The sequence below is a fragment of the Phaeodactylum tricornutum genome, chromosome 23 (genome assembly GCF_000150955.2).
Source record: "Phaeodactylum tricornutum CCAP 1055/1 chromosome 23, whole genome shotgun sequence".
NCBI lineage: Eukaryota > Bacillariophyta > Bacillariophyceae > Surirellales > Neidiaceae > Phaeodactylum > Phaeodactylum tricornutum.
This window is the reverse complement of record NC_011691.1, coordinates 66,980-94,899: the sequence shown is the minus strand read 5'-3', so window position 1 is coordinate 94,899 and position 27,920 is coordinate 66,980. Positions and strand designations below refer to the sequence as shown.

Here is a 27,920-nt window from a genome sequence, read left to right as displayed (position 1 = left end):
CTTGACAGAGAAGGATTAATGTAAAAGGAGTGTCTGCGGAGGAGGGACTCATATAAAGATTTCCGTTACGGATCTACGGAAAAAATGTATTTAAATCTTTAAATTCAAAATATAACGTTGCCCATAAACGAAGGCATCATTGTCGCTTTGCAATCACACAGTCGGTCAATTTACACTTACTGTGAACGATCCGGAAGTTCACGGACGAGGCCAACATTGATGCCCCTCACCGACCCGGGGAAAAAATGCACAGTAGGTCGTCCTTCTGAAAGGAAGAGAAACGTCCGAGCCACTTTTGGTAAACACTTACGACAAAGAGATGTCAACCTGGAGTATATTACGCCATCTAATGTTGCTTATGTGGATCGCAGGGATGGCCTCGTACACCGTGGCCTTCGTCACTCCACTGGCCTCTTCCTTGGCTTTCCAGAGATCGAGAACTGCGGTAATGTGGGAGTCAACGAATCCAGCGACGGAGGATCCTCACGTAACAAAAATACTCTTTGTGGAATGCGGTATGTATGCATGTTTTGGTGTAAAAACAGGCCCGTAGCATCCCTTTTCTTTGCTGTATACCATCCAGTCTTACGGATCGAGATGTGTGCTTTTCACTAGGTTTCGGGGCGGATGCGCACGGTCAGAATTCAACCAAAGCGGCAGGTAAGACAGACAGAAAGTTACCGGTCAAGCGCGCAGATCAATGAGACTAGTCGGAACTGGTATTGAGAGAAGTCTGTCTTACCGCGCGCTTCTCTCGTGTGGCAGTACGTGCTTGTCGGAACGCCATTGAATTTAATCAGATTCCATCTATTTCCGATATTGTCCCGGGTGGACGGGACAACATGAAACTGGACGTACTTCTGGCTGTACCGCTTACTTATCAGGACGGCTTGGATTTGAATGTGATCCGAGCTTGTTTTCCGTACGGACAAGTACGGTTCCAAATCCAAGACGGTGGAATGGTGGCAACCAATGGCAAGGCCATTGCGAGTATGGGCGACAAAAATGAAGACATGGTGATTGTTTGTACCGCCGTTACGGTGGGTTACTAAAGTGAAGTATTTCCTGGGAGATAGGGAACCTCACGGCTATACTTTAACATGCTATGATCTCGGAACCGGAGGACTTATGCGATATTTCCCTATGCACACCTCAGATCCGCTTCGTCGGATCCGTGCGCGTTCTCACTTTTCAGCACGGTTTTTTAGTTGACTAGAACGGCCTCGATAGCGTATATTGAGGTCCTTTTTCTCCGCTGCATTTTGCATAGTTTCCCACGCTACCTACATAGCATACAAATGAGGCAGCCATACACGTACAACGAATTCATTGATCATCAATCATTACGTATTCTCTGCCTGTCAATAGCAAGTGTTGGGTGTTTTTGTCCTAAAATATGCATTGGAGTAGCCCACATTAGTCTACCTATCCTATCAGGAAACCTATCTCTAGCCAAAAGTCGGTCAGTAAAATTCCTCGCTTTGGATTTGTTTTATGTCTGATCGAAGCCAAATGCAACTGTGAAAGCGGAGGGGATCTGGGCCTTGCCGCTTACGGAGAATCGAAAAAAAAAACACACGTATTCCCACATGACGCGGACTGTCAGCTGAATTGAATGATTTAACTGTAAGGTATTAATTTTTTCAGAGTGGAATCCAAATTTTCCCATCTAACTGTAAGCTAACAGTAAAATATTCCAAATACGGGAAATTCTACCAAGAATTATGGCGTATTATTCGCATCACGTGCCAACGAGCTTCGTTGCATTATTACACATACATTGTAAAAGATGTCTAGAACAGCTATGGCAGCAAAATACAGTTAGACGGAAAATGAAACAATTGTGATCGTTCGCTAATCTTCGCTATCGCAAAAGGCACAATGTGTAGGACTTCCTCTGTCTATCCAGTAGCTACTGGAACAAGGGATCCAAGAGCTTGCAGTCAATCCCATCGTTGACGTTATACCTGCGCCGCTGGTAAATTGCCTTATTCTGAGAGAGCAATGCGCCAGCATTCAACTGCGATGAGTTTTACCGGCCTCTTGGTCTTTGGAGCCTTGGGAGCGATATTGATGAATCTGATTTCAATACATCAACATTTGGAGAAAGATGAAGGATCGCGTAGAGAGCAAGCGTCTACTTCTCTCCGAAAGGCTTTTGCACGGAATTACTTCACGCCGGTTAAATCAATAGAGGTGCCCCCTAGCGCCGACAAAATACGTGGATCTTTATCTTCGGCGGAGGAGCTGGGGGAAGCAGATCGCTTCATCGCGCAGGAGCCATCCAAACGAACTCTCCTAGAAGAAGTTCCACCGCTTCTTTCCAGAGAAATCGACTTTGCGAAGCAATCCAAAACTCTTTCGACAGCCAGCAATCGCGAGACTCAAAGAAACGATACTACATCGCAAAGTTTCGCGCTGACAAAACTACTCTCGTATGGCAACCAGACGACGCCCAAGCAACGTAGTGACGTTCCGGTTGAGTTCAAGGTACAGACCTCTTCGCGGTTTGCCTATAGTTTTCTAGTTGGCGGTTGCGACCCCGATAACCCGACCTACTTGGGGTACCTTTACGACATTCTCGTATCGACGTACATTCAAAGACAAGACGGAAGTCGTTCGGATGTGATGGTGTTCTTCCAAATGGCCTACGACTCGCCATACGAGCACCTCCCCCCTGAGCATACTCGTTTCCTCTACGATATGAACATTCAATACCAGTATATTCCGAAGCAGAAGGACGAGGGCTTCTACCGTGTCACGCTAGAAAAGTTTCGCATTCTGACCCTGACACAATACGAACGGGTAATGTTTTTAGACGGCGACGTAATGGCCCGAGGAAATCTGGACTCTCTTTTCGAGCTGTCTACACGCGGTGTTTTGAAGGAGAATGTGGTCATGGCGGGCCGGGAAGAACCGGCCAACGCAGGCCTATTCATACTTGCTCCGCACGAAGGTGGCTATGAACGTATTCAAGAGTTGATTCGCGAAAAAGAAGAGCGCGGTCGGGCGTTGCCGTACCCTCACTGGGACGAAGACATTGGTTGGGGACATAAGATTGAAGATCCGGACTGGCACGAATTGATTACAGGTGCAAAAGGTACGAAATGGGATTTTTACTGTTCGTACTCCGATCAAGGGTTGCTGTACCACTGGATCAAATACGAGCGGAAATCGGCGTCTATCTTCATGTCCAAACGCGTACACAACTGGGGTGTTGATAGCGAGGAAGGGACCGATGTCGTGTTACAGGAGAATCTTATCCTAAGCCGCGTCATGAGAAAAGTAGAGAACGATCGCAAGTGCTACAAGGGGTCCATGCAGGGCGCTCAGTGCCGACCACCGTTCAACGATTTTATCCATTTCACCGGTACGAGCAAGCCATGGATGCGAAAGCCTCCGGTGGACTTATCCGATGCCATGTCGGAAGAATCCCCGATGCACTACTGGTATTACATCTTGTCCAAAGTCAACCAGGATCTGAAAATGGGTCTTGCTTTCGAGAACTGGGTGCCGTTGCAACGACCAAAATTGGGACTGTTCCCCAGTATTGCCAAGGTTGCAAATGTTGTTAAAAGTAGAAAGCAATAAGAGCGTCTATTTCTACTTCCATGTCTAATTGACCGTGAGATATGAGCTTGACCGCATGGACGGCAATCTAACCAATGATGGCGAGGTTCTGGTCGTGAATTTCACCATTCGTGAACCATCGTGTCTAGAAATGCCGGGATTCACAATAAAACATATCCGCGAATCACGCTCCATTACAAACTTTTTTTACGGTCCATCTCACTACTTGACAACCTTCTTCGAAAGGCAGGAACTGACTGTGACAGCAAGTTAAGTTCGGACTACCTGCGTATAATCCAAATGTAACTTGCATGCTACCGCTTTCGCTTTGGAATAAGGTATTCACCGCTACTGCTGCGGCAGCCGCGAGCAGTGTCGGTTGGTGGATGTTGGATTGCCCGCCATCGCTGTACATCTATGACAAGTTTCGGACTCTTTCTTCGCGACCAGGTCGCGAAGGTTCCTTTCACGACAAGAATGTGTGGATAGTGGGGGCTAGTAGTGGTATTGGACGTGAGCTCTGCTTTCAGTTGGCGGCCTCGGGCTGCACCAACGTCATTGTATCGAGTCGCTCTACCGACAAACTGGAACGAGTGGCGTCGGAAACTATCCGTCGGTATCCCCGCACGACCTGTCACGTACTGCCCTTGGATGTGTGCGATGATACGCAACTACAACAGTGCGTACAAATCTTGCCGTGTCCGGTCGATTTAGTAATTTTAAACGCCGGTAGTGGACACCTGTCGCCGGCTCTGGAAACGTCTCCCCGTACGGTCCGCAACATGCTCGAACAAAACGTCGTTTGGCCCATGATTTTGATTCCTTTGTTACTCCACAGTGACTTTGGAGTCTTCCGGACTTCATCTTCACAAATATTCCCACGTATTGCCGTAACGAGCAGCGTTGGTGCCGTTCTACCGTTGCCGTTATCGTCCGCCTACGCCGCTTCCAAAGCCGCCTTGAACCGCTATCTCGGCTCACTGCGAGCCGAACGACCCGATATTCGTATCGACATTTGGTGTCCTGGTCCTGTGGATACCGACTTTCACGGATCCCAATCAGCGGCAAACGTTGCAACGCTTACAAAAGGAACCTTGGCCGACGAATCGGTGTCATCGGCATCCGTCTCCCGGTCCCGGCTGAAAATGCCAGTGGCTCGGTGCGTGTCACTGATGCTGTCGAGTTTGTTGCAAACTTCTCGACGCGAAGTTTGGATCGTTCCACAACCAACCTTGACCGTCTTGTACTTGCAGGGATTGTTTCCCGGTCTCGTGGATTGGATGCTCTCCCTGATCGGTCCGAAGCGCGTTGCCCTGTGGCGCGCCGGTCTCGATTTGTACGATCCCGCTTCGTGGACCGGAAGAAGACCGACAGCGTCACTGGGCACCTCCTCACAAAACAAAAACGAAAATAACGAGAGTGATTCCACAACAAGGTAGCAGGGTACGATCCACGAAATAGGGAGGGACGAAAATCCTCAAAAACCACTTCGAAGCAGACAATTCGTCTTCCTGCCGTCGCGCACCGTAAAATAAAGGCTATGCACAGTACTTTCCTAAAAAAGTACAGCATGGAATTGCTGTCAACCAAGACCACAGGTCACGCACAGCGACCGAGTCCTCTTTACTCTACTTTCCCGTTGCACCGGTACAAAATGTTTGTTTTCGAGGCTTTTTCAGTAAATGTTTCTATAGTAATATTTCCAAACATTTACAGACCCAGCTTCGTACGACGCCAGTGACGGCGCTTGGCGTTCCACTTGATATCATTGTCCGTGCGCATACGGATCCACTGGGGCAGCGGTCGGTTCTGTCGCTGCTTCTTGGCCAGCGTGCGCTTGGTACGGAACGTCTTTTGGGAAGGCTACGAAAGCGAAACGAAAAGTTCGACCAATTGTGAGAAGAATGTACGCATACAACAAGCGAAAAAGTACATGCCAGGAAAAAAATGTTTACGAAGCCGAATGGCAAACAGGTATAGAGCGCATCGTCGTCTTTCCCCGCGACAACGTAAGGATACAATCCCTCGTCACCGTCACTTGATCGATTGTTTCTTTCTAAACTATCCGAGTCAGCTATCTCTTTAACGATTGTGTCCTTCCGCTCCAGCTCAAACAACACATACCATGGTCGCTTTGGATAACAAACAGGCGCTCACAGTCAATACGAACAGGAAACCAGCGCTGGTGTGCGTTGCTACGTCGCAGCCGCGGTAGCTCTCTTTGTTAGACAGCGGTACAACCAAGCGAGCGCAGGTTGGATGCGGGGCGATGTACGTACGACGACTGTGTCCACGTAGAAAGTTAGTACTGACGGTAAACGGTAAACAGGAAACCTGTCTGTATAGTATTATTTTTCTAACGGTCGAGTGAAGGGCAGACGTAACACGACTCATTGTTAAGAAGAATCGCGGCATTAGAAAAGTGCGAACGGTTGAGCAGGTCTCGTGTTCTTGGCTAGACTGTGAACGTAGGCCCAGCCAGGACTCTCCCAACGTACTTTACCGATAGTGGGATAAATTTCTCATCCTTCGCATTCTTTTTACATGAGAACCTTTAGCAGATGGGACAGAAGTGCGGGCAGTAGATCGCCAACGATAAGACTTGTTCGAAACCCCCCACTTTACTCCTTATGTCCCGAATTCGACCGATTCGGCCCAAAGTATCCCCAATACGGATGCTAATCGCTGTCACGAACCGAGGATGCTTTCTACTACCTTTCCTCGACCAACATCATCCATTTTACATTCCCGTACGAGTTCATTATCAAAGTCGGAAAAATACTTCTCACATTAGCAACCGAAATACGTTATGCCGATGGAACCGGCGTTACCATTACGCCGAGGCTTTGTCAAAAGCTGTTTCTCTGTTGCCAGAGGGGTTGCGATAGCAGCAGTATGTTTGCTAGTCCTACGCAATTTGCAGATGCAACAGAAAAGTCTGCTGATGCAACAAGAGACCTTCAGCCATTCTTCGTCTTGGTTGGAAACCTCCTGGTGGGATTGGGAACGATCAAGACTTTCAGAACCCAAAGTCCCGAGGGCTGATTCTTTGATTCATCGGCAGCTTCTCAATCGCTCTGTGTCTTTCTTGACGGCCAAATCCATGTCCACTACGGTACAACCTGTCGGACATTATTCAGGAATGTGGTGGATGCCCCGGGACGCGTTCGTTAATAAGCTTCAAGCATATCGTATACAAAATCTAGAAGGAGGTTCATGGCAGGCCTTCGCCGCGGTGGGAATGGACTCGGTTATTTTGACCTTTGACTGGCTGGACTTTTGCGTCGAGCACTTGTCTCGCTATTTCAAAATGATCAACTACAACAAGTTCAACCACGTCTTTGCCAAACTCGTGGACCTGCACAAATCCTACATGACTTCAGAGCTTGGGGAGGACGCTAGCGGTCGCTTTGACGTACAGGATACGGGCACGGCCATGCGAGAAACCATTGCCCTGTTCCCACTGTACATTCCCAGTGAACCGGTTTTGCTCACGGGTATTTCCAGGCCTGAATACAATACCTCGCTTTTGTATACAATTCCCGCAGGTGCTGCCAGACGCAACGCACTGGACATGTATTCCATGGCGGCCACTTTGTTGTCGTTGTGGCGCGTGGGTGTGGGACGAGTAGTGGTGGCGGGAAATATGGCCTGTGGTGAAGATGACACTGACGTCAACAGCGTTTACCACGAAGCCCTGGATCTTTTCTTGTCGAGCATACCGTCCTCTGGACGTGACGCCATGGAAATCAACTACGTCTGCGCAGTCGACGATTTCGACCGCCAGGAGGCCAAGAACACCTCCAAATCGTTACTGATGCCGCGCCTTGTTATTGACAAACTTCAACGAGCCTTTCGTGGCAATCTGACGACAACACAAAACCATGCCTGGCTTGGAGACGACAGCAATCGGTGGAAATACGTGTATTTTTCCGAGCCCGATCTGATTCTGCACACCCGGCCCCACGCAGTACGAGAACTCGGGGTGCAGCTCGAGCAAGGCAAACTCATTGCCGCCCACCGCTTCCAGCCTATATCCCATGCTGTGGATTTTCCAAATTATCCTCGATCACAGGACTTGATACCGGCCGACGCGGACGACCCAGCCACAACCGCGTTTATCAACCTAGATCCATCGGCCGGAGACTCGTGCTGCGATGCTGGTAACTATTGGCCGGGAAGAACCGAACACAAGAAGTGCAGCTACATGTGGTTGTACTGTGGCTATTTGGCAAACGACGCAGATCCAGATGTAAACCAAAGCGTATCTTGGAAACGGCACGAACGACTGTGGCGACACTTTCCTTTGGTGAGTTTCACGAGCGGCTTTCGCTCTCCCATGGTAAGCGAACATGCACGCATCTGCCGGCCGCAGCCGGCTTCGGCTGGAGGATGCATGCATGCTTAAAGACTTTGTCTTGATTGGACTATCGAATTCACTTTACTCGAGCTGGACTGTTAATCTCCCACTTTTGCATAAGCCTACCTAGCTTTTGTGTATCTTTCTATTGACCAATCGAACCATCTTTTGTTTTCCTTTGTAATGGTAAATTTATCCAGTACTTTGTCAGAATAGATATGCAAACGCTCTCTCTTCGGACTCCTAGCTGGTAGAGTGCCTAATAGTCTAGGACAACAACATAGCACAAACTCGAACAAATCCGTTAGCCGTCGTACAACATTCTACGCAAAGCAGTTTCTTACATTAGAAAATAAACCCTAGCCCTTTTTGATCCAGAGCAGACAACTTCGGCTTCGGATATCGACGGACAGACAAAGCGCGACGTAGATGGGTCGGACGAGTAGGCATCGTGTCGCGTCCACCACCAACCAAGCCAACCAAACCTACAGATTCTTCGGCTCGGCGGGCATTACTCCAATACCGACAACTGCTGAGCTAGGACTTCCCTTCTCTTTTCCGAATAAGGTACACAACACTCTATTATTTCCGCAAGTATCTATACTTACGTTTTGTTGTCATGAGCGGTGACAAGCAGCAGGGTAGTAAGGCTACTGCGAAACGATCGACGGATACCACGGTGTTTGTGCGATTCGTTCCTCCCACTAGTCTCATTCGGCGACACCATCTCGAAGACGTCTTTTCCGAGATTGGACCCATCAAAAAGTCCTCAGTCATTTGTCCCCCACGGCCGAAAGAGACGGGACGCGATGAACATCCCCCAAGTGCTGGTACGAGCGCGAAAGCCTCGTCCTCGTATGGGTTTGTCCGGTATACCTGCGCCGCCGATGCCCAACAGGCCGCTGCAAAACTCAACCATCGCATCCTCGTCGTTGACGGCGAAAAGGTCCAAGTCAAGGTGGAACTCGCTTCCGTGGCAACTAGTGGCAAACGCAGAGATGTCCACAACAACGACCACACGGACCAAAAGGCCCCCAGGGGCAAGGAAGTCGCTTCGCGTCCCGTTCAAACACAGAGTTCTATGTCGCAATCACCACCAGCCTCATCCAAGCATCACCGCTTGATTATACGCAATCTCAGTTTTTACGCCAAGGAATCGCACATTCGCAAGGCTTTGCAAGAATTTGGAGCACTGGAGGAAGTGCACATTCCCAAAGTTCGCGCTCCCTCCCGTCCCACAAACGATGCCGACCCGACGACGCATCTGGTTACGCACCGTGGCTTCGCCTTTGTGACTTTTGCCAATCCCCAGGATGCCCAGGCCTGTCTTGACAGTGTCAACGCTAATTCAAATGTCAAAAAGAGCGTAAAAAGTTCACCCCTCATCATTCATCAACGTCCTGTTAGCGTCGCCTACGCCCTCAACAAGACGGCCTACGAAACACGCAAGCAACAGTCGACCGATTCGGCTCAGGCAAAGCCAAAGCTACTAATCGTATCGGAGCAGCAAATGGATGATAAAAGAAAGCACCAAATTAAGGATAATGAGGGTGACAAAAGCCAAACAAATGCGAGCGATAGGAGGGACTCGAACGAGGCTGACCAAGACGGGCCAAGTGACGCGAGCGAACATGATAGCGACAACGATCAGGATTCCGACAACAATAGCGAAAGCAGTGATAACACCAATGTTGACATGGAGCAAATAGACAGTAAGGAGGTGGACAAGGAAAAGGCCATTGTTGACGAATCGGCCGTCACCGACAAGCGTTCACTCTTTCTACGCAATCTACCCTTTGATGCCACACGACACGATTTGTTTCAAGTCTTTCGCACTTTTGGTTTCGTCAGTGGCATCTACATTGTCAAGGACAAAGAAACGGGTATGCCCAAGGGAACCGCCTTTGTCACGTTTCGGGAGAATGCCGGTGCCCAAAGTGCGTTGGACGCCTCGCAAGATGCCAACGATGCTTCGTTTGTCAGTCTCAAAGAGTCCGGCAGCGCTGTGGGCGGTGGCATTGTCGTCAAGGGTCGACGATTGCTGGTTGATCTTGCGGTAGATAAAGACACAGCTTCGACTATTACTATGGAAAAACAAGCCGATACAAAGGTCACAGGTAAAGATCGTCGCAGCTTGTACCTCAAAGGCGAGGGCCGGGTCGACAACGATGCCAACTCGGAACACAAGGCCTGGGACGTGTTGCCAGAAATGGATCAGCAAAAGCGCCAGCGGGCTTGGGCGGATAAGATCACTAAGCTACGTTCCCCACTTTTCTTCATCAATCCGGTCCGGCTGTCTGTGCGTAACTTGGCCAAGCATGTGGACGAATCGCAGCTCAAGAATCTTTGTGTCCAGGCCATTCAACGTGGTTTGCAGAAACGACTGGTAACTCCCGAAGATCAGATCGCGCACTGGCGATCCGCGGGAGATTTACCGACTCGAGAGATTTTGAAACGGATGGAAGAGGCTGGAGGGGACCCGAACAGAATTGTTCCTTCCTTTGATGATGCCAATGTGAAAAAGTACATTCGATCGGTTTTTATTGACCGTGATTTTACCACGAATAAGAAAGACAAGGCGCCGAGTAGGGGTTTTGGATTTGTCGAATTTGAGCATCACGCACATGCTTTGGCCTGCTTGCGCGAGCTCAATAATAATCCATACTACACGGAAGAACACGTTCAAGGCGGTAAAGGAGCCGTTGAAAGCAAACGAAAATCTCACAAGAAAAAACGTAGCCAAGAGGGTGGAATTGCCAAGATTCCTCGTTTAATTTTGGAGTTCACAGTCGAAAATAAGGCGAAGGCAAGGCAGCAGTTAGAACACCGTGCGCAACAACAAGCGAATCTGGTGAAACAGAAAATGATTCACAAAGAACAGACAGCCAATGAAGAAAAGCAACCAAGTAAAAAGAGTCGTGGGGCATTACAGCGGGACAAAAAACGCAAACAAAGGGAGCAAAGTGATGGCACTAGCCCGTCGTCGCCAGAGCTGCTTGACGAGGTTGCCCAATCTACCAAGAAGCAGACCCAGGTCGAGAGGGTAGAAAGGGCAAAAAATAAGACAGTGAAACCTTTGAAGAAGAGGAAGAAGAAGGTTGACAAGGAAGAGGAGAACTTTTCAAAGATGGTCGAGACTTACAAGCAAACGTTTGCAGGATCTGCAGATACCGCCACGACCGCGGAGGCTTTGTCGGAGAAAGACGGCAAACGGTGGTTCGAGTAGATTTCTAGAGTATGAATTTTTCCGTGCGACGGATAGAATTCAATGTATGAATTCGTTGTTTCCTATCCATCGAAGTTAGATGGAATTGTTTTATGCATATTTGGCTCGTTGTTATTCAGAACGGTTTTACATTGGTAAGAAACAAAGGTACCGGACATGAAAGTGTGCGCGGATGGTTCAAGTGAGAACGTTATATGGAACCAGCACTCCACAATTCTTTCACCAATGGATTGTAAGCTTCCACATAGTCTAAGAATAGGATTATGAACCTGGATACAAAAGCCAACATTCCGTTGTCGAGTCTTTCACATCATAAGCCGGAATCAAAATGCCGTTTTCTACAAGGTCGTCAATATGGCATATGGTGTCTGTAGCTAAGCCACAGGACTGCGTTGGCTTGAAGCAATCTGGGCACCAACAGTTCTCGTTCGACTTCTTTTCAGGAGACAAGGAGAGGAGAGCTAGTAGAACTGTGGGGATGGATGGTTGGTATTGAGGCAATGCAGTCGTGAAGTCGAATGTAATGAAGTAATTCAGGTGTAATCAACAAAGATAACAGTGCAAGCTATATTAGTTGTGAAAGGTGACGGTACCCATCTTAACTCCCATTATCTTTCGAAAACAGTGCTGTCGCAAGAAAATGAGTTGACGATGTAAGAGGCCAAGTACAGATAGACTTGCCAAGCAAGTATCAAGGATGATTTTGCAGCTAGTATTCAGAATTCTTCTTCGGAATCACTATCGCCCACTGCCAACGAATCATCGCAATGGAAGACCTCCAAATGTTTTTTGCAGTTACTTTGTTTGGTATCAGAAACCACTTCGTTAGATGAAAAATTGACCAAAGCAGAATGGGTGCTGCTTGCAGTGGATAAAGCAGCGTCCTGTTCTTCTTCTGCACATGCATCGTCGTTGACTACATGTACGAAACTCAAAGTCTCGGACAAGGACATGGCCGTTTCCTTCATAGGAGCATCGTCATACTGCGAAAGGGTCCCTCGATTGTACGCAGGCCAGGCGAGGCCCATTTTTTGCTTTGTATCACAGATACAATATTCGTCCTTGAGCGTGAATGCAGCAGTCAACTCTTCCTTTGAAAATTTAGCTCGAGAATCCGAGCTGTTTTGTCGTGAGCTCTTTCCACCATCAACTGTCCACGCTGTTAAATTTCCTTTCTGCAATTGGCGTTGTAGAATGACTTCTTCTACGGTGCCAGTGGTAAAAAGTCTATAGATCCAACACGGCTTCGTCTGGCCTTGTCGATAGACGCGTCCCATGGCCTGCACGTCCGAGGCCGGGTTCCAATCTGGATCGAGCAACAAGAGACGATTCGCGCCTACCAAGTTCAAACCGCAGCCACCGGCCTTGGACGATAGGAGCAAACAGAAAACCTTCTCTGGATGAGAGCGATTGAAAGACTCTACGAGTGGCTGTCGCTGTGATGACTCGGTACCACCGTCCAAACGAAGAAAGCCAAGCTTACGTGGGCCGAGAATGAGGGACTCCACGATTGTCAAGGCGGAAGTGTAGTTTGAAACTACCACAATCTTGTCATTCGGAGCGTTCTCACGAATCGACTGCAGCAACTTATCTAACACAGTCATCTTTCCAGACAGAGCAATGTCATACTTGAGGCAAGGTCCTTTCTCTGGCCGATTCCATGGTTTGACATTGTCATCATTGCAGATGGATGGATGTGTGCAGATTTTACGCAGCGTTGTCAGAGTTTTGAGAGCGTCAGTGCCGCCATCGGTACAACTGCCACCCGAAATGCGAGCCGTCAATTGGTGGTAAAGAGCGCGTTGAGTTTCCGAAGGCCGGCAAAATAAAAGAGTTTCCACTCGAGGTGGCAACATGCTCTTCAATACATCCGCCTGTAGTCTTCTCAAAATAAAGGGTTTGGTTAGGGTCTCCAAGGCACTTGATCGCTCCCGGCTCGTCGCAATTTGGGACGGTGTGGCGTGCTTGTGATTGGCAGCAGAGATTGGCCGATCAAAACTGTCACGGAATTCGTTGAGAGATCCGAGCACGTCAGGACGAACAAAGTTGACGAGATTGTAAAATTCGGAAAGATTGTTTTGCATCGGCGTAGCTGTAATGCATAAGCGAGCATCAGCTGTCAGCGATTCCAAGGCCGTCAAGGTCAATGATCCGGAAGTATTTTTGAGACGATGGCCTTCATCCACGACAAGTAAACCGAATGCACAGGCATCTTGGAGATGCTCGACCTGCCGCCGAAGTAAATCATACGAGACAATCAATACTTGACCAATCTTCTGCAATTGCTTTTTCTTTTTCAACATGCCAGCGCAGTACGCCCGCATAGCCGCGACCCCCTCTTCGCCGCCTTTCTGAATGACTACACGTTTTGGTTGACTGGCCCGGCCGATCCACTTGTCAAACTCCCTGGCCCAATTGGTAACGAGTGAAGAAGGGCAGACCACGATGAATTGCTGAAACGAACCAAAACACAAGAGCTGTGAGGGTTTGACTGACAAAGGCGTTGTCTGCATGGCGAGTCATCTATGCGAGTACGAACAAACGACACCACGCTTTGCTGTTTGGACTCACCTTGTCTCTTTGTCGACGATGCAGACCGGCAATGATGGCAATAGTCATGAGCGTCTTCCCCAAACCCATTTCGTCGGCCAAAATAGCGCCCCTTGCGGGACTTTGGGTGTCATTTTGCTCGTTGCCGGAGACGGCCATTGGTGCCAGTGCTTGCCACAAAAATTCCACTCCTTCTTCTTGATGAGGGCGAAGCACGGATCGTACCGAGGCAGGTAGAGGTACGTTCGCCAGTAAATTGGTGGACGATTGCGGAGGAGATGTGTTTGTCGCGGGAATGGTTGAGGTGCTGGTTGCGCCCGGTAGGTATCGACGAGTTGCCGGGCACGACGCCAGCTTGGCCCGATTTTTCGCCAACGTGTATTTCAACCCCATTAATGGCGTCGTGCGTCGCTTCAGATTGCTTTGGGAGGTTGTGGTTGTAGTGTTGGATCGGGACACCAGCGGAGTCCGGCGGACCATCGTCGGTGGGGATGGGCGCGCAGTGGGCAGAAGTGTGCGAGACGTCCCCTTGTCCACCGTACATTTGCTTGCTATTCCGCTCTTTACTAGTTCACAAGATTGTGCTATGGATCCTATTGCTGGAGTTGTGGCAGGGATTGTCTTGCGAGCTAGTGCGCCGATTACTCGTTTCCCCAAAGACAAAGTGGATGTGGATTGCAAAGGTAGAGCCTTGCGTTTGAGCGGCAGTCGAGTTCTGGACGGTAAAGCCTGCATTGGGACTCCCGTTCGTACTGTCTGGCCGTGTACGACTGACGGGCCTCGGACAATGTCAATGTTGTTGATGACGGGGCTGCAGTTTTCGTTCGGATCCAGGCGCTTCAAGATTTCAATTCGATACGGCCCCACGGTAAATTCGTCGTCTTCCGACCACGTTTGCTGTGCAACGTCGCGTTGGACCGAGGACAGTACCAGCATTCCCGGTGCCTTGGCCGCTTTACTCCATGCATTCAACGCGTCGTTCTGTGTCGGCACATCTGCCCCATCCGCCGATCGCAACACAATCCTGGAGGAATCGGAATGAATCGTCAAGACTCCGTCCAACGTTGTCACGCCTTTGCGTTGGTAGACCTTTTTTGTATTGGCCGCCCGCTTGTAATAGAGGACACTGTACGATACGCAAGATTTGGGTTTCGTCATGACAGAATCGTTCCAGGACACTTCGAATTGACTTGCAGAATACAGGAACAGCAAGTAGATTGCAATGAGTCGTCGGACCAGCACTGGTGTTGGGTTCCGTGAACGGCGTATGGTATATTTTTGTTGGGTGACGAAATTGGCTGTGTGTTTTGAGTTCGGTGGGATTTGGGCGTGAACCGTGTCTTGTCTGTATCTTATACGACACAAACTGCAATAATACGAGTACCGGGCGCAATGGACGAAAACGTCCTTTTCAACTCCGGGCGGAGTGCCCATGGTCACACTTCCGACCCATCTCCGCGCAACGCAGTTGGAAACAACTGCCCGCGCTGTAGGCTAGTGTTGGATCATACAAAAGCATCCACGGGTCCGTGGTAGTCGCAAAGCGGCCAACCGAACCTCCGTGGATACGTTTCCGTCGTGGGTAAAGCTGTATCCCAGTCGAGCACGCAACGACAGCATTGCACTTATTTCAAAGCAGAATAAACTCATTGCATACAGTAAATTCTATCTTATTCCTTTTTCAATATGTATATATATATATATATATAACTTTATTCGAGAGTCTTATTCCTGGAACGAGTGCCCGTGGGCAATGCGATGTGTGTACCGCTTGGGGGGTCCGCGTGTACAAGGTTTTTACGGAGTTGTCTCCTTGGCGAGACAAGCGGTGCAGCAGTCTTCTACCACACAAACCTCACAATCTCCGAACAAAAGCAAGGTATCGCGGCTGCATAACGAGTCGGGTAGAGCCTCGGCTATTTGAATATCGGTCATGGAGAAGTATTCGAGACGAGTCAGAGTGCCCACCTCGGACGGTATGCTGCCCGTAAATTTGTTCGAGTCAATCTGCAAATAGTACAGATTTACCAGATTGCCAATGAGGGTAGAAATAGTTCCTGTCAATTGGTTAATATCCAGATCCAAAATCTCCAGCGAGCTGACACTGTACAATTCTTCCGGGATGCTTCCCGTCAATTGGTTGTCGTCCAGGTCAACAATTTCCAAAAAAGAAAGCTGTCCCAGAATCCGCGGTATGGAACCCGTCAGCTCGTTGTCGTCCATGTCCAGTTCGACCAAATATGCCAAACGACCCAACTCGCTGGGCAAACTACCCGATAAGTTGTTTGAATCCAAGTGAAGAGCCGTCACACGACTCGAAGAATCGCAATTGACTCCACCCCAGGCACATTCATTTGCGCCACTCAAAAAAGCTTCACCCTGGTCGCAAACTTCAGCACTCATAGGTGAACATCGTGTCCACCATTCTCCACCGGTTTGGAAATACAGCACAGCCAAAATGTATCGTTGCTCCAAGTTCTCATCTCCTGGGCAAAGCGAAAGAGGATCTATTTGCACCAACCACTCCACCGCCCGGAACTGAGGACTGCTCACATCGTTAAAGTCCTCTTCCAAAATTCCCATGATGGTGCTTGCGCGCTCTGATGCGGACATACTGCACATTTGTGTCGGAGCTGAAGACACAGTCGTAGTCAAAGTGGGCAGTGATGACGAAGTCTCAGTGGGGAAGGCTGTGCTCGGAGCAACGGTCTCAGTGCGAGATGGAGCTATTGACGGTACTTTTGAAGGAAGGAGTACTGGGAAAGTAGTCGGAGATGGGGTAAAAGACTCGCTTGGCCTTGCGCTCAATTCAACCATCACACCAGGAGTCTTAGAAGGCCTTCCACTCGACTCACCCGAAAAGCTACCGGTTGGTGCTAGACTGCCCTTTCCCGTTACTGGCCCATTAGATGAGGTACCACCTAACGTAGAAGACGGCATCGTGGACGGTACATCAGACGGCACGTCGGATGGGAGATCGGAGGGAGTATCAGAAGGGACATCAGAGGGAACATCAGAAGGGGTATCTGAAGGGACGTCAGAGGGCACATCTGAAGGGACGTCGGAGGGGACATCAGAGGGAACGTCAGAGGGAACGTCAGAGGGAACATCAGAAGGGGTATCTGAAGGGACGTCAGAGGGGGTTTCTGAAGGGACGTCAGAAGGGTTACCTGAAGGGACATCAGAGGGTACGGCAGAAGGTGTATCTGAAGGGACGTCAGAGGGGACATCAGAAGGGGTATCTGAAGGGACGTCAGAGGGAACATCAGAGGGGGTATCTGAAGGGACGTCAGAAGGTGCATCTGAAGGGACGTCGGAGGGAACATCAGAAGGTGCATCTGATGGAACGTCGGAGGGAACATCTGACGGTGAATCAGAGGGGGCATCTGAGGGGACGTCGGTAGGAGTATCCGATGGCATTGTCGAAGGAGTATCAGAAGGCCTCATAGAAGGTGAAAAAGAGGGCAACACCGAAGGCACGTCCGAAGGAACATCAGATGGCGTGTCTGAGGGACTATCAGATGGAATCATCGAGGGTGCGTCGGACGGCAGCATCGAAGGCACGTCAGACGGTACCATTGACGGCGTATCAGAAGGTATCATTGAAGGTTCATCTGATGGTGATATCGACGGCATATCTGATGTCGGTGTCGAAGGGGACTCGGATTCGCCACCTCGAGATCCCAAGCTATTGGTGGGATCAAGCGTTAGGATTAAAGAAGGAGAATTGGATGGGGAGACTGAAAGCGGTGCCAGTGTAGGGCCATCCGTTGGACCGGAAGTATCCGGAAATGGTTGGTAACAGTAGTTGGTTCGATCCGCGCCCTCTCCGTCACAACCAGGAATATGTTCCGAACCTTCGCGTCGAAAGCATTTCAAACCACTTTCGCAATCGATATCGGCAATACAATGTCCTTCGCATTGTCTCAATGGATATTGTATGTATGTTACACCATCGCCGACCAGAAGCAAAGACCCCTCCGGAGCAATGTAACAATAATTGGCTCCACTGAGTCCTCTTCCTTCACATCCAGGAACGGATTCCGTGCCATCTCGACGAAAGCAATTACTGCCGCGAACGCAGTCCCAATCTGATGAACAGGATCCAGAGCATGTAGGAAGTAGCGATGACTGTGAGTGAGGGGCCGCACCCACGAAAGCTAATCTTGCCAAGGTTTCGTTGGGATCATGGCAGAAGTTAGACTCGCTCACATCACGTTCGAGACAACCTGGTACGGTTTCCGTTCCTTGGCGCCGGAAACAAGCGAGGCCACCAGCACAATCATCGTCTGAAGAACAGGTCCCCTGGCACTTTTCTAACGACAACGATCCAATCTTGAGATCAACTTCCGAACCCGGTACCACACACACGCTCATAGTCAGGCGACCGTTACCGGAACATCCTTGGACGCTTCCATCTCGCGGCCGATCCAACTGATCAAGACACACGAGTCCAGTCGCGCAATCTGCGTCACTTCCACAGCTTCCTTGGCAAGCCTGTAGAGGAGTATCAAATGGCGGGACGCCTACACGACGTAAGATTGGAATGGTAGCGTTTGCCGATGCATTCACATCTTCCGCCGGTTGTTGAAGGTAGTACTTTTCTACCGGGCCTTGTTGATAGGTTTGGCCGTCTGGGACGAGGGGAGGCCGCATTGGCTCCCTTACTTGGTCACATACGTATTCAACGCTGCCATTGGGTTGACGAACCAACTGGCAGCTGACGTCCTGGGCATCGGTCGCCCGAAAGGAAGCGATGCCGAGAACCAGCGTGGATGCTGCGAAGAAGATACCGCGCATCTTATGGGCTTGTACTCAGAATGGAACGACAGATCACGAAGACTGGCGTAGGAAAGCAAGTGTAACGGAAAACAGCAAGAGAACGAAAACAAACTTCGAGGTTCCCGGCTATGGTATGCAGGTTGCCGAATCGCTTTGTTGGTCCTGTGTAGCGTGAACGAAAAGGCACAAAAATGTGAAACGAGTTTCCAAATCGGCGAAGGAATGGCCCGACCAACGGTAGGTGTGCAGAATACCAAATGATGCATATACAAGTGTGATTAATGTTTTTACTCACTCCATGTCTTAGTACCAACTTATTTAAACAACAGAAAGAAACCGAGCCGGTCGATATAGAAACTGGTCACACAAGGAGAGAAAATAGCTAGACAGGAGCGTGACAAGTCTGTTCTTCGATCGTGCGAGAAACGCGACTCCATTAACCCGGATGATCAGAGAAAGCGATCCACCATAGCATCGCCATGCACTGCTGTCGTTCACGCCGTTAAGGCCGTTTGAATCGGGCGTTGGTTGCCGTCGACTGCTTTTTCTGTAAATCACCGTCGGGCGAGCAGTGCGTGGCTAACCTTTGGCGACAGAAGGCGATCATCTTCTTCATGACTTGCGGAACGGCAACGGGAGACTGGCATTTGCTTGGTGTCAGCGGCTCGCGGAGTTCCTGCTTGTCCTCCGGCGCCGGTCGGAAGAGCACCCCTTGGTTGCATAAGGAAGCCGTTGTCAATGGAACACGTACGCACTGGGTGGAAGCAGGACGGCAGGGAGACCCGCTGGTTGTTTTGTTGCACGGGTTTCCTGCGTTTTGGTACACTTGGAGCAGTACCATCATAGTGTTGGCCGACGCGGGGTATCGTGTCGTCGCTCCGGACTTGAGAGGCGTCAATTTGTCGGAACGAGTGGGCGTCGGGTTCGATTTGCATACGCTTTCGGAAGATTGCTCCGAACTGTTGGACATGCTAGAGGTCGAGAAGTGTATTCTCGTAGGTCACGATTGGGGTGGAATGATTGCTGCTGCGACGGCAGCGCGATTTCCCTATCGAGTGGAAAAGGTTGTCTTGCTGCATTCGGTTCCCATGCAAGCACTGGAGCTTTCGCGTCTTCCGTGGTCTCATCGGATACGATTAAGGTCACTGGTTTTTTTCAGCAAATTTACCTGGCTGGCACGCACCGTATTCTCCTTCCACCGTGCTTGGTTACTGTCTCGATATATTCAAGGAACTGGCGTCGACGACCGTACTTTGGACGTATATCGCGACGCCCTTGGTCGTCCCGGATCCATCTTTTGTTGGATGCAGTACATCCGAACCCTGCCAACATCACTGGAGCAAGCGAACAAACTGGGAAAAATACTGAGTCCGGTACTTTTTGTTTCCGGACGACACGTATTGACTGTGAATACCACCGATGAGGAGGAGTGCTCCTCACTGTGGTTACCCAGCGATTGCTACCGCCGTCTAAACGAGTGGGTGGAAGGATCAATAGAAACCGTGACCTTGCCCTCCTGTGGGAACTGGTCGCCACACGATGCGCCCGACGAATTGAACCAAGTTTTGCTGAGATTCTGCGCAAAGAAGCCGTAGCTTTTCAAGGCCACGCGTGTACTAACAGTAAGAGCCCCGCACATTACAAAGGCGCTGGAGTGTCAATTTGTAAAATCCTGTTGTTGTACTATCGTATTGTTGACACTTACATTAGGCATGCTGGTGTATCAATCGTTCCCGTTCGCCTTGCACATTACGCACCCACGACTAGCATATTTTTTAGGTACGGAAATGTATAAAAATACGGATGCATGAGTAATACTTTATTCGTCGGAACATAATTCGAACTCTTCGTCATTGCTTTGTGTTGCTTCTTCTTGCGCTACTCGCTTTTGCATTTTTCGAAAGGCAAGTGTTGCGACTCCCGCAGGACTCTGGTTTCTCCCTACCAAATCGCCCCACAAAAAGCCCAATTCGTCAAGCTTACGTTGTCTGCTTTCTGCTATGACGCGATTGGATCCATACCAGGTTTTTTTGTGATAGTCTCGACGCTGCGTACCGACCCAGTTGCCCAATTCCGGATCAGGAGTGTATCCGTATGGCACCAGGCAATCGCCGTGCTTGGCCTTGTAAGCCTGGAGGCGCACTAACATTTCGTTCCATTTTTTGTCGTATTTTACGTTATTCTGTTTCGGCCGTCGTCGAAGAGGCATTTTGGAGGCGGGGTCGGTGGGGGCAATACTGCCGGTAAGCGATTTGGTCGAGGTACTGCTTTCCTTTGATCGATCCCCTGGTGTAGACCACCAAACAAAGCCCATTTCAGACAAGATCTGAATTCGATCTGCGCGGAGCTTTCCTTGGTTGTGGAGTTTGCGTTGATTGGCGACCCACGTCCCGAGCACTGGATCGCTCCCATTTGTCAACGGGACGCGCAAATGTCCGTGGGAGGCACCATACTGCTCGAGCTTCCTACGCAAACTCTCCCATTCTTCGTCCTGACGTTCTTTCTTCGATTTCCAATTAAAACCGATACTCGTTAGCTTTTCCTTCTGCCACGATTCCAGTTTGCCTGTGCGTTGGCTGGTGGTCCACTTTGCCAATTGTCGTGTTTCACTCGTAAACGGAACTAGGCAGTGACCGTGTTTCGAAGCGAAGGCCTCTAGTTGAGCAAAGTTTGCTAACCAAAGCACTTTATTTGGCGCCATGATGACTATCCTTACATCAGTGTAAGTTGAAGGTCAATACCTGTACAACGACCCGAAGATCAATACCTGTACAACACTTCGTTTCCAAATTGACTGCAAGATGTAGCTTGATCGCCCGTCACTGATTCTTTCGAAATCGGGATCATCGCGTGATATTCGATCCCGCCACTTCCTGGTTAAACCTATACACACTTTCATGAGAGGGGAACAAGAGATACAATGACAATATAGCCCTGTTGTTGACACTGTAGATGTAAGGGTGCGCAAAATAACTGATTATTCATGTCATAAGCATATTAAGATAAAGTATGTGTCACGGAATAGACGAACGAGTCAGACTTAGTCTAGGTTACCAAAAGGACAGGTACATTTTAATTCACTCATAATCTAAAGCTACGCTTCCAGTAAGATAGAGACCATGTATACTCGTGTACCTATGGCCATGCTAAGAGCGGCTTCCGTGGATTGCTGTCTATTGATCAAGAAGGAGTAATGTCCTAGTCCCGATATATCTTGATGCCAAGGCCAGCGCCAAGTGAATATCAAACGACAAAAGTACTCTCGAAGGCTTGTGAGCCATTAGTGCACGTATTGTACCATTTGACTGGACCACTATACATCTCTCATTCCTAGCTCTCCTTCCGCCAGCCACTGTTCCATATCTGCTGGTTCTCACGCATGAAATGGGCGTATCCTCACAGCAACAATCGACGCTCTTGCATTGTTATCACCAACCAAGAGAAATCAAAGCATCTCCATCCTGAACAATAGCAACTTTATAGGAAACGTCCATACCAGACATGAGTACAGGAATGAGTACCAGGATTTTGTGTGTTGCGGGAGCGTGAACAACACGAGAACATGCAATGGCTGCTTTGCACTTGTCGTTTCCACGCATGTAACGATCCATTCGTTCCATATTGTCGAAACTGATACTTTTTCGCGCATGGTGGACGATCCAGGTATCTTTGAAATTGCAGCCCCTTTTTTTGGCCGTACCAGCCAATCGAGTGAAAAAAAGTGATTTGCGAAAGCATATCTTTTCGAAAACACAATCTATCACCAAACGGGGACAACTTGTAGAATGACAGCAGGATATGTCCAACATTTGGAAGTCTTGGAGAGCACAAAATGCTGAGATTTTTCTTTCTTCATTCACGCGCCCAGGTAACGGTAGTACAGTAGCGAGCGTAACCAATACATCTCAACTATAGTTGGCCGTAGCCTTTCCTCCACCAAACTAAATCCACTGGCCTGCGTCGCGCGACAATGCTCTGTCTACCACGTAATGAGTGTCACGGCGGACGCCAGTACCATGGCGACGACACCCAAGCCGGCCACAATCCGGTTGGCCCACAATCGCTGGATCGATAGATTGGGATCGAGGCGCGAATGAATCAGCGGTGGAAAACAAAAGGCAATCGGACAACCCAAAAGTGATCCCATAAGCGATACGACCTTGTCGAGATCATCCATGGTCCAGACAGCCACGGCACCGAGCAAACAGACCAGGACAGAACTCGTCACGTTCCGGGAAACTGCCAGATGCGTACGTTTGCGGACTTGTGATTGGATTCCGCGACAGGCAATTTCTAGAGCAGGGAAATTTTGTAACGGAAATGTGAGCAAGACGGCGACTGAGTACGCCAGTTGCACGGTCGTGGCGAGGTTGGTGTTGGGCAGCGAGGTTGTCAAGACGGTTTGCACGTCGGGACCAAAGGCCATCCAGCAGGTCAGGCCAAAGACGACGTAAAAGCCAACAATACTGAGAATCACGCGTTGGTAGACGGCCGGGAATTGGGCACGTTGCTGTTCGTCATCCACGGCTTCCTGCAGCGGCACCAGGAGCGTAATGGATCCTTCAAAAAGCAGGACCTGTATAGGAGGAAAGGAAATTAAAAACAAAGAACGTGTGGGTACGTTGGGATATACACCGCGAACCAACAGACAAAAGGCAGCGACTAATTTCCGGGTTGTCGACATGTATGAGTACGTGAATATGCACGTACACTGGTACCGACAAAGAGGAACCAGTCGGCAGCCCACGGTTGCAGGGCTGCGAAATGTTGTCCAATATTGGCCCAGGGACTGTCGTGGACGGCTGCCGGGTCCACAACAGCCGCAACCGGTTGCCAGGGTTGTGAGGCTTCGTCCAGAGCAAAGCCAATGCAGGTGACGAGTCCGTAAAGGATGAGTCCGTTGGCGAGCAAATTGGTGGGTGTAAATTTGCGAATATCCCGTATCCAGGAAAGAGGTACCTGGACACCCAACATGACAATCAACCAGTAGGAGGGCGCGACGGACTGATTGGTGAGGTGCAACCAGGAGGAGTGTAGATTTTGTGGTACGAATATGAGGTAGGTCAAACAGACGCCGGATTGCATGAGTGCGATTCCGAGTTGGACGGTCCGTTCTCCGGAAGGTCCGAGAGCTCGGTAGGCGAGTTCCGGGTAGGACAAGAACTGCCGTGGACGGTGATGTGGGAGTAGTGCGGTACGTTCGTTGGAGGACGATGTGTCACTTTCTCGAGATTGCGGTGGCGATACTTTTTCCTGTTCGATCTTCCAGGCATCCAGTAGACAGCGGGAGGAGTACAAAAAGAGCAGGGTACAAACCATGACGATAGGGAGAGCTACTAGGTATCCGGCGGTGGCGAATCCGTGGGGTAGATACAAGATCGCCGGACCGACCATGCCTTTGACGATTCCGAGGACGGCAGCGGTCAAATTTCCCCCGCCGAGTGGTTCACCGTGTGAATCTACGGCGGACGAAGACGACAAGGGAGGTCGGGAGGGTCCGAGTTCCGTATCGGGCTGCGACGGGGCGTGTCGGAAGAAGTAATCGTCGTCGTCGATGTTGTCGTGGTAGTAATCCCCGAGCAGCATTCCTTGGGCATCGTAGTGCGGTGGGACATAGACGGCTCGCATGCGCGCGTCTTCCGTCGCCGAGTTCCAGAGAGCATTCCAGAAAGCCTGTATGGATACGGGGTTCTGGTGAAAGTCGTGGACCTTGCGGACTTGCCGTCGCGGCTGACGAGCTTGACGAAGTCCGAGTTCCCGAGCCGCTTGTTGGAGTCGCGATTTGTCTTCTCCCGCCGTGTACGTTTTGAGATGTGTGTGAGCGGGAGAGTAGTCGTCGTAGTCCTTGTTGTTGTTGTTGTTGTTGGTATCGTCCGGAGCCGCGAGTGGATCCGGTGCTGGACGTTCGCCGTCTTCCTGTAACGGCTGCATCTTACACTACTGCACCTTGCCGTTCTGTACTGTACCGTTCCGTTCCTCTACCGACACCCTCTTTATGCTCTCCAACAATAACCTTCACTCCTGCAATGGCGGGTGTGTATGGATTGTTTCGCACCCCTCCCACAGTCCAGGATTCCTGGCGTTCGTTCCCGACGTCCGTTGCCGGTTTCCATTGGCGTCGAAAGTCACGCCCGGCACGACTGCATCTTAGTGCGCGCGACCCGCTCGTATCCGTCGTCTGTCCGTGCCACCCACGGAAGAGAACGGCCAGTCGGTACGACCGACCGTCAGATGCGGCTGCCGGGATTCGAGGAGAGGCTTCCGGAATGCGGGACAGGAAGCCATCCGTCAGTGTCTGTCTTTTTCCCCAGGAAGAAACCTTCGGCGAATCGGTCCCGTGGCCACGTACGAACCGAAACCGATGGGATTTGGTTTCTAGACATCGGAGCTTCGGCGTATTCTATCCGTGACGACTTAAGGGATCCCGGTGAGAAACGCCGTGTTCGGGTGGTGGGACCAAAAGGAATATATACCTACGTACGTACTAGCCTAATATTGCTCCAGGCAAGGCTTGTGGCCAAATCCAAATACTCCGATGACACGGTCCCATTTCCAGAAGGCCATTCCGATTCGTTTCCCGGGAATCGGAATATTGGAATACACACCAGTCCCGAAAAAAAATCCACGGAACCACGAGAGACTCCGTTCGGAGCCGGAATGACTACCTACAGTTCATGGTATTCTGATATTCACCTAATTATCCAACATTCACAATGGACACCGCTCGCAAGGTATTGAACGGCACGACCCAAACACCAAGTGATACGCAAATCGACATCCTACGACACCTAACGACAATACAATTACAACGCTAGTAATGCAATGACACTGGCGCTCGGTGCACTAGGTTCGGGCCGACCATGTACCTAAATAACTTAATTCACAGTCAACGATTTTACACATCGGCAGCGACACATTCAAATTCCAATGCTTCTTTTTTCTTTACCATTGCTCCACCAGCCTTTTCCTAGTAATTTTCGTGACCGACAAAGTCTACCGGTTCCCGTACCAAAAGTCCTTGACTGGATCTTGGTTGGCCGCGTCGTCCAACGCCGCAAAGTCGGACAACAACGACCACGGGTTTTCTTCCGCTGCGTACGGATCTTCCGGTAGTTTGCTCATCCGCACGTTCGATCGCACTTCGCCGCCGTCCAGACCGCCACCTCCGGCGGAATATCGTCGCGAGTAGTCCAAGTCCCCGCGACCAAACGTCACCAACCGCCCCTCCAAAGGGTGGTCGCGCACGAGACCCCGCCCCGCAGCGCTCGGAGGCTGGAACGACGAATTCCAACGAAAGGGAGCTGTGTTGCTGCCCGACGCGTACGGATCCCAACCAAGCATACCCGTATGGCCCATGTGCTCCCCGGAATTTCCGAAAAACTGCGGAGCAAACGAACGATGGCTTTCTGATGTCATCGAGTAGGTAGCCCAGGGATTCGCAAGCATCGGATTCGTGTAAGCCGCTTCGGAATTCAAGAATCGCGCGTCGGCACCCGGCGCTCCGTGGTGACGCTGACCGGCCCACGCGTAGCCGTGGTGATCGGGGATTCCGTGGAAACCACCGGTGGACGTGGACGTGGCGGCACACGGAACGAATTGAGAATGTTCACGATTCGTTTTGGCATGGACTGTCGGTCTCGGCTGCTCCCCTTCCGTTGCTTTGGGACCGGACGCCTCGCACCATTCCATGTTGTAGAAATCCGGCTCGGTGGAAGGCGAAGGCACCGGCTTGACTCCGTTCCCTTTGATGCGGCGGCGCACAATCCGGCGGCATAGCGCAGGACAGCCTTGGAGAAAGCATTCGTGATAGTAGCTTCCGCAGTCTCGACCCGTACTTAAACGAACAAATCCGTAGAGATTCAATTGACGTTGAAACGATGTAAACTTGCTCTGACGAAAGAAACTGGGTTCAAATTTGCTGTGAGTAATCTTTGAAATCCGCTGTAGTCGTAGTATGATTGTACGTACCGTGGCATAACTTCCGCAACAAACTCTTGCGGCCGATGCACGAGAAAGGCTCGTCCGTGGGGCTGCCACGAGACAACGTGAGCCATTCCAATCAAATCCACTTGCTCCAGCATTTCAAAGAGACGCTCCGGAAAATGGACCGAAACGCCACCACGAAAAACGGCCCTGCTCTCCTTCCGACCCTCCGCAGAATCATCAACGTTGGCCGTATCCGGGCCCTTCTTTACGGTTTGAAAGTTCAGTGGATCGCGATAGTTGTCATGATAGTCATGCAAAACGGGCACACGGCGAGGGGGGTGACGTGGAGTAGGGGATCCCTCGCCGTCTGCCTTCTTTGAGCTTTTTGGCTGTTCGGGATTGCTCGTAAAGGCGTTAGATTCCGTCTCAAACTGGCTTTGCCGACGCATACTTTCTTGGTGGAATTCGCTACCGCTACTGGCATAGGGACCGTGAGACGAAAGGATCTGCTCACCTAAAAGGCCACTGGCACCATAGAGAGCACTACTGAGTTTCTGCTTGGTAGCAGGAAAGGAAGACCGCTGCAACGCCAACGCAGAGGTATTGGTCCCCAAGGAGAATCTTCTCTCCTCTCCATGCTTTGCAGGCGGAATGGTTCCTGAATATGACATTGGTTCTCGACGTTGTCGTCGTTCTCGTGTGAGGGTGAGGGTGAGAAGCTGGCCTTGTCTTTCTGCTGGATCGTTAAAACGCTTCGTTGGTTGGTACAATATGGTAAAGACGATATTTACGTATTGAATACGGGGTTCGCCGGATTCGATGCGAGATTTTTGAGAGCAGCACTCGTGTTGGAGTACACTTGAGAGCGAAATTATAGCAAAGCCGCAATCTCTACGCATTATTGATGAAAACAGTTGCTTATTCTCCTGGTCAGGGAACCGGATAGAAGCAGCCTTTCTGCTTCCGATAGTGAGAACCAAGGAAGTCCCAAATTATACTACCCCCAAAGGAAGATCTCTTATTCGACGAGGCTATTCTACGATGCCACGACTGGTTAAATTCGGAAAGCTTCATATCACGGGGCGGGTTCGGGTTTCTGAAAGTTTAGAAGCCGTACGCGTTAATTAAGTTTCAATGCTAACAATTGGACTTCTAAACATTTTGAGAACATTGTATATATATCGTTGTTTTCCAAGCTTTCAACTGTAAACGTTTATCGTTTGTTTATGTATTTTCCTTGTCCGAGAAAAGCTCTTGAAACAGATTCAACGGTCATCCTGGTTTCATCTCTTCTCACCCGGTGAGTGCAGCTGTCTGTGTCGGAGATATTTCAGCGAATGCAACCACTGATTTGCAATTTTTTGTCCGCAACCCACAGTCAGGCTTTCCTCAATTTGCAAATCGCGCCAAAGTGAAAATGCTCTACTAGAGGGCTCTGAAGTCGAAGGAATGTCTGAAATTCTTCAAGCGATCGCTGATATTTTAAATTTATCAAGCAGTCGACAG

The 27,920-nt window shown here is 50.1% G+C and overlaps 12 protein-coding genes across 12 annotated transcripts; 6 read left to right on the top strand and 6 right to left on the bottom strand.

Annotated features, from left to right (window-relative positions):
* Positions 1 to 219: 219 nt before the first annotated feature.
* Positions 220 to 1,052, top strand: PHATRDRAFT_40315 (predicted protein; the record flags this gene model as incomplete). The annotated part of the gene is made up of 3 exons (XM_002184357.1): positions 220 to 515; positions 584 to 660; positions 766 to 1,052. 3 exons carry the CDS (start codon positions 220 to 222, stop codon positions 1,050 to 1,052), a joined length of 660 nt encoding a protein of 219 aa, XP_002184393.1.
* Positions 1,053 to 2,004: 952 nt separating this feature from the next.
* Positions 2,005 to 3,591, top strand: PHATRDRAFT_49576 (predicted protein; the record flags this gene model as incomplete). Its single annotated transcript, XM_002184356.1, has 1 exon — positions 2,005 to 3,591. One exon carries the CDS (start codon positions 2,005 to 2,007, stop codon positions 3,589 to 3,591), a length of 1,587 nt encoding a protein of 528 aa, XP_002184392.1.
* A 216-nt stretch (positions 3,592 to 3,807) lies between these two features.
* PHATRDRAFT_49575 (predicted protein) lies at positions 3,808 to 5,009 on the top strand (the record flags this gene model as incomplete). The annotated part of the gene is made up of 1 exon (XM_002184355.1): positions 3,808 to 5,009. The coding sequence occupies exon 1, from the start codon at positions 3,882 to 3,884 to the stop codon at positions 5,007 to 5,009; it is 1,128 nt and encodes a 375-aa protein (XP_002184391.1). The 5' UTR covers positions 3,808 to 3,881.
* A 271-nt stretch (positions 5,010 to 5,280) lies between these two features.
* On the bottom strand, positions 5,281 to 5,433 carry PHATRDRAFT_16125 (predicted protein; the record flags this gene model as incomplete). The annotated part of the gene is made up of 1 exon (XM_002184266.1): positions 5,281 to 5,433. A coding segment is annotated over one exon (153 nt), but the record flags the coding sequence as incomplete, so codon positions are not given.
* Positions 5,434 to 6,259: 826 nt separating this feature from the next.
* Positions 6,260 to 8,077, top strand: PHATRDRAFT_49574 (predicted protein). The gene is made up of 2 exons (XM_002184354.1): positions 6,260 to 6,323; positions 6,363 to 8,077. Exons 1-2 carry the CDS (start codon positions 6,272 to 6,274, stop codon positions 7,976 to 7,978), a joined length of 1,668 nt encoding a protein of 555 aa, XP_002184390.1. The 5' UTR covers positions 6,260 to 6,271; the 3' UTR covers positions 7,979 to 8,077.
* Positions 8,078 to 9,701: 1,624 nt separating this feature from the next.
* Positions 9,702 to 9,878, top strand: PHATRDRAFT_8457 (predicted protein; the record flags this gene model as incomplete). The annotated part of the gene is made up of 1 exon (XM_002184353.1): positions 9,702 to 9,878. A coding segment is annotated over one exon (177 nt), but the record flags the coding sequence as incomplete, so codon positions are not given.
* Positions 9,879 to 11,700: 1,822 nt separating this feature from the next.
* On the bottom strand, positions 11,701 to 14,864 carry PHATRDRAFT_49572 (predicted protein; the record flags this gene model as incomplete). The annotated part of the gene is made up of 2 exons (XM_002184265.1): positions 11,701 to 13,663; positions 13,728 to 14,864. The coding sequence occupies 2 exons, from the start codon at positions 14,862 to 14,864 to the stop codon at positions 11,873 to 11,875; spliced, it is 2,928 nt and encodes a 975-aa protein (XP_002184301.1). The 3' UTR covers positions 11,701 to 11,872.
* A 639-nt stretch (positions 14,865 to 15,503) lies between these two features.
* PHATRDRAFT_49571 (predicted protein) lies at positions 15,504 to 18,604 on the bottom strand (the record flags this gene model as incomplete). Its single annotated transcript, XM_002184264.1, has 1 exon — positions 15,504 to 18,604. Exon 1 carries the CDS (start codon positions 18,504 to 18,506, stop codon positions 15,504 to 15,506), a length of 3,003 nt encoding a protein of 1,000 aa, XP_002184300.1. The 5' UTR covers positions 18,507 to 18,604.
* Positions 18,605 to 19,102: 498 nt separating this feature from the next.
* On the top strand, positions 19,103 to 20,123 carry PHATRDRAFT_49570 (predicted protein; the record flags this gene model as incomplete). Its single annotated transcript, XM_002184352.1, has 1 exon — positions 19,103 to 20,123. The coding sequence occupies one exon, from the start codon at positions 19,103 to 19,105 to the stop codon at positions 20,081 to 20,083; it is 981 nt and encodes a 326-aa protein (XP_002184388.1). The 3' UTR covers positions 20,084 to 20,123.
* Positions 20,124 to 20,787: 664 nt separating this feature from the next.
* Positions 20,788 to 21,189, bottom strand: PHATRDRAFT_16063 (predicted protein; the record flags this gene model as incomplete). Its single annotated transcript, XM_002184263.1, has 1 exon — positions 20,788 to 21,189. A coding segment is annotated over one exon (402 nt), but the record flags the coding sequence as incomplete, so codon positions are not given.
* A 1,241-nt stretch (positions 21,190 to 22,430) lies between these two features.
* Positions 22,431 to 24,501, bottom strand: PHATRDRAFT_49568 (predicted protein). Its single transcript, XM_002184262.1, has 2 exons — positions 23,199 to 24,501; positions 22,431 to 23,064 (listed from the first exon to the last, which is right to left on the bottom strand). Exons 1-2 carry the CDS (start codon positions 24,417 to 24,419, stop codon positions 22,468 to 22,470), a joined length of 1,818 nt encoding a protein of 605 aa, XP_002184298.1. The 5' UTR covers positions 24,420 to 24,501; the 3' UTR covers positions 22,431 to 22,467.
* Positions 24,502 to 25,312: 811 nt separating this feature from the next.
* On the bottom strand, positions 25,313 to 27,143 carry PHATRDRAFT_49567 (predicted protein). The gene is made up of 3 exons (XM_002184261.1): positions 26,929 to 27,143; positions 26,457 to 26,803; positions 25,313 to 26,406 (listed from the first exon to the last, which is right to left on the bottom strand). Exons 2-3 carry the CDS (start codon positions 26,567 to 26,569, stop codon positions 25,482 to 25,484), a joined length of 1,038 nt encoding a protein of 345 aa, XP_002184297.1. The 5' UTR covers positions 26,570 to 26,803; positions 26,929 to 27,143; the 3' UTR covers positions 25,313 to 25,481.
* Positions 27,144 to 27,920: the final 777 nt, after the last annotated feature.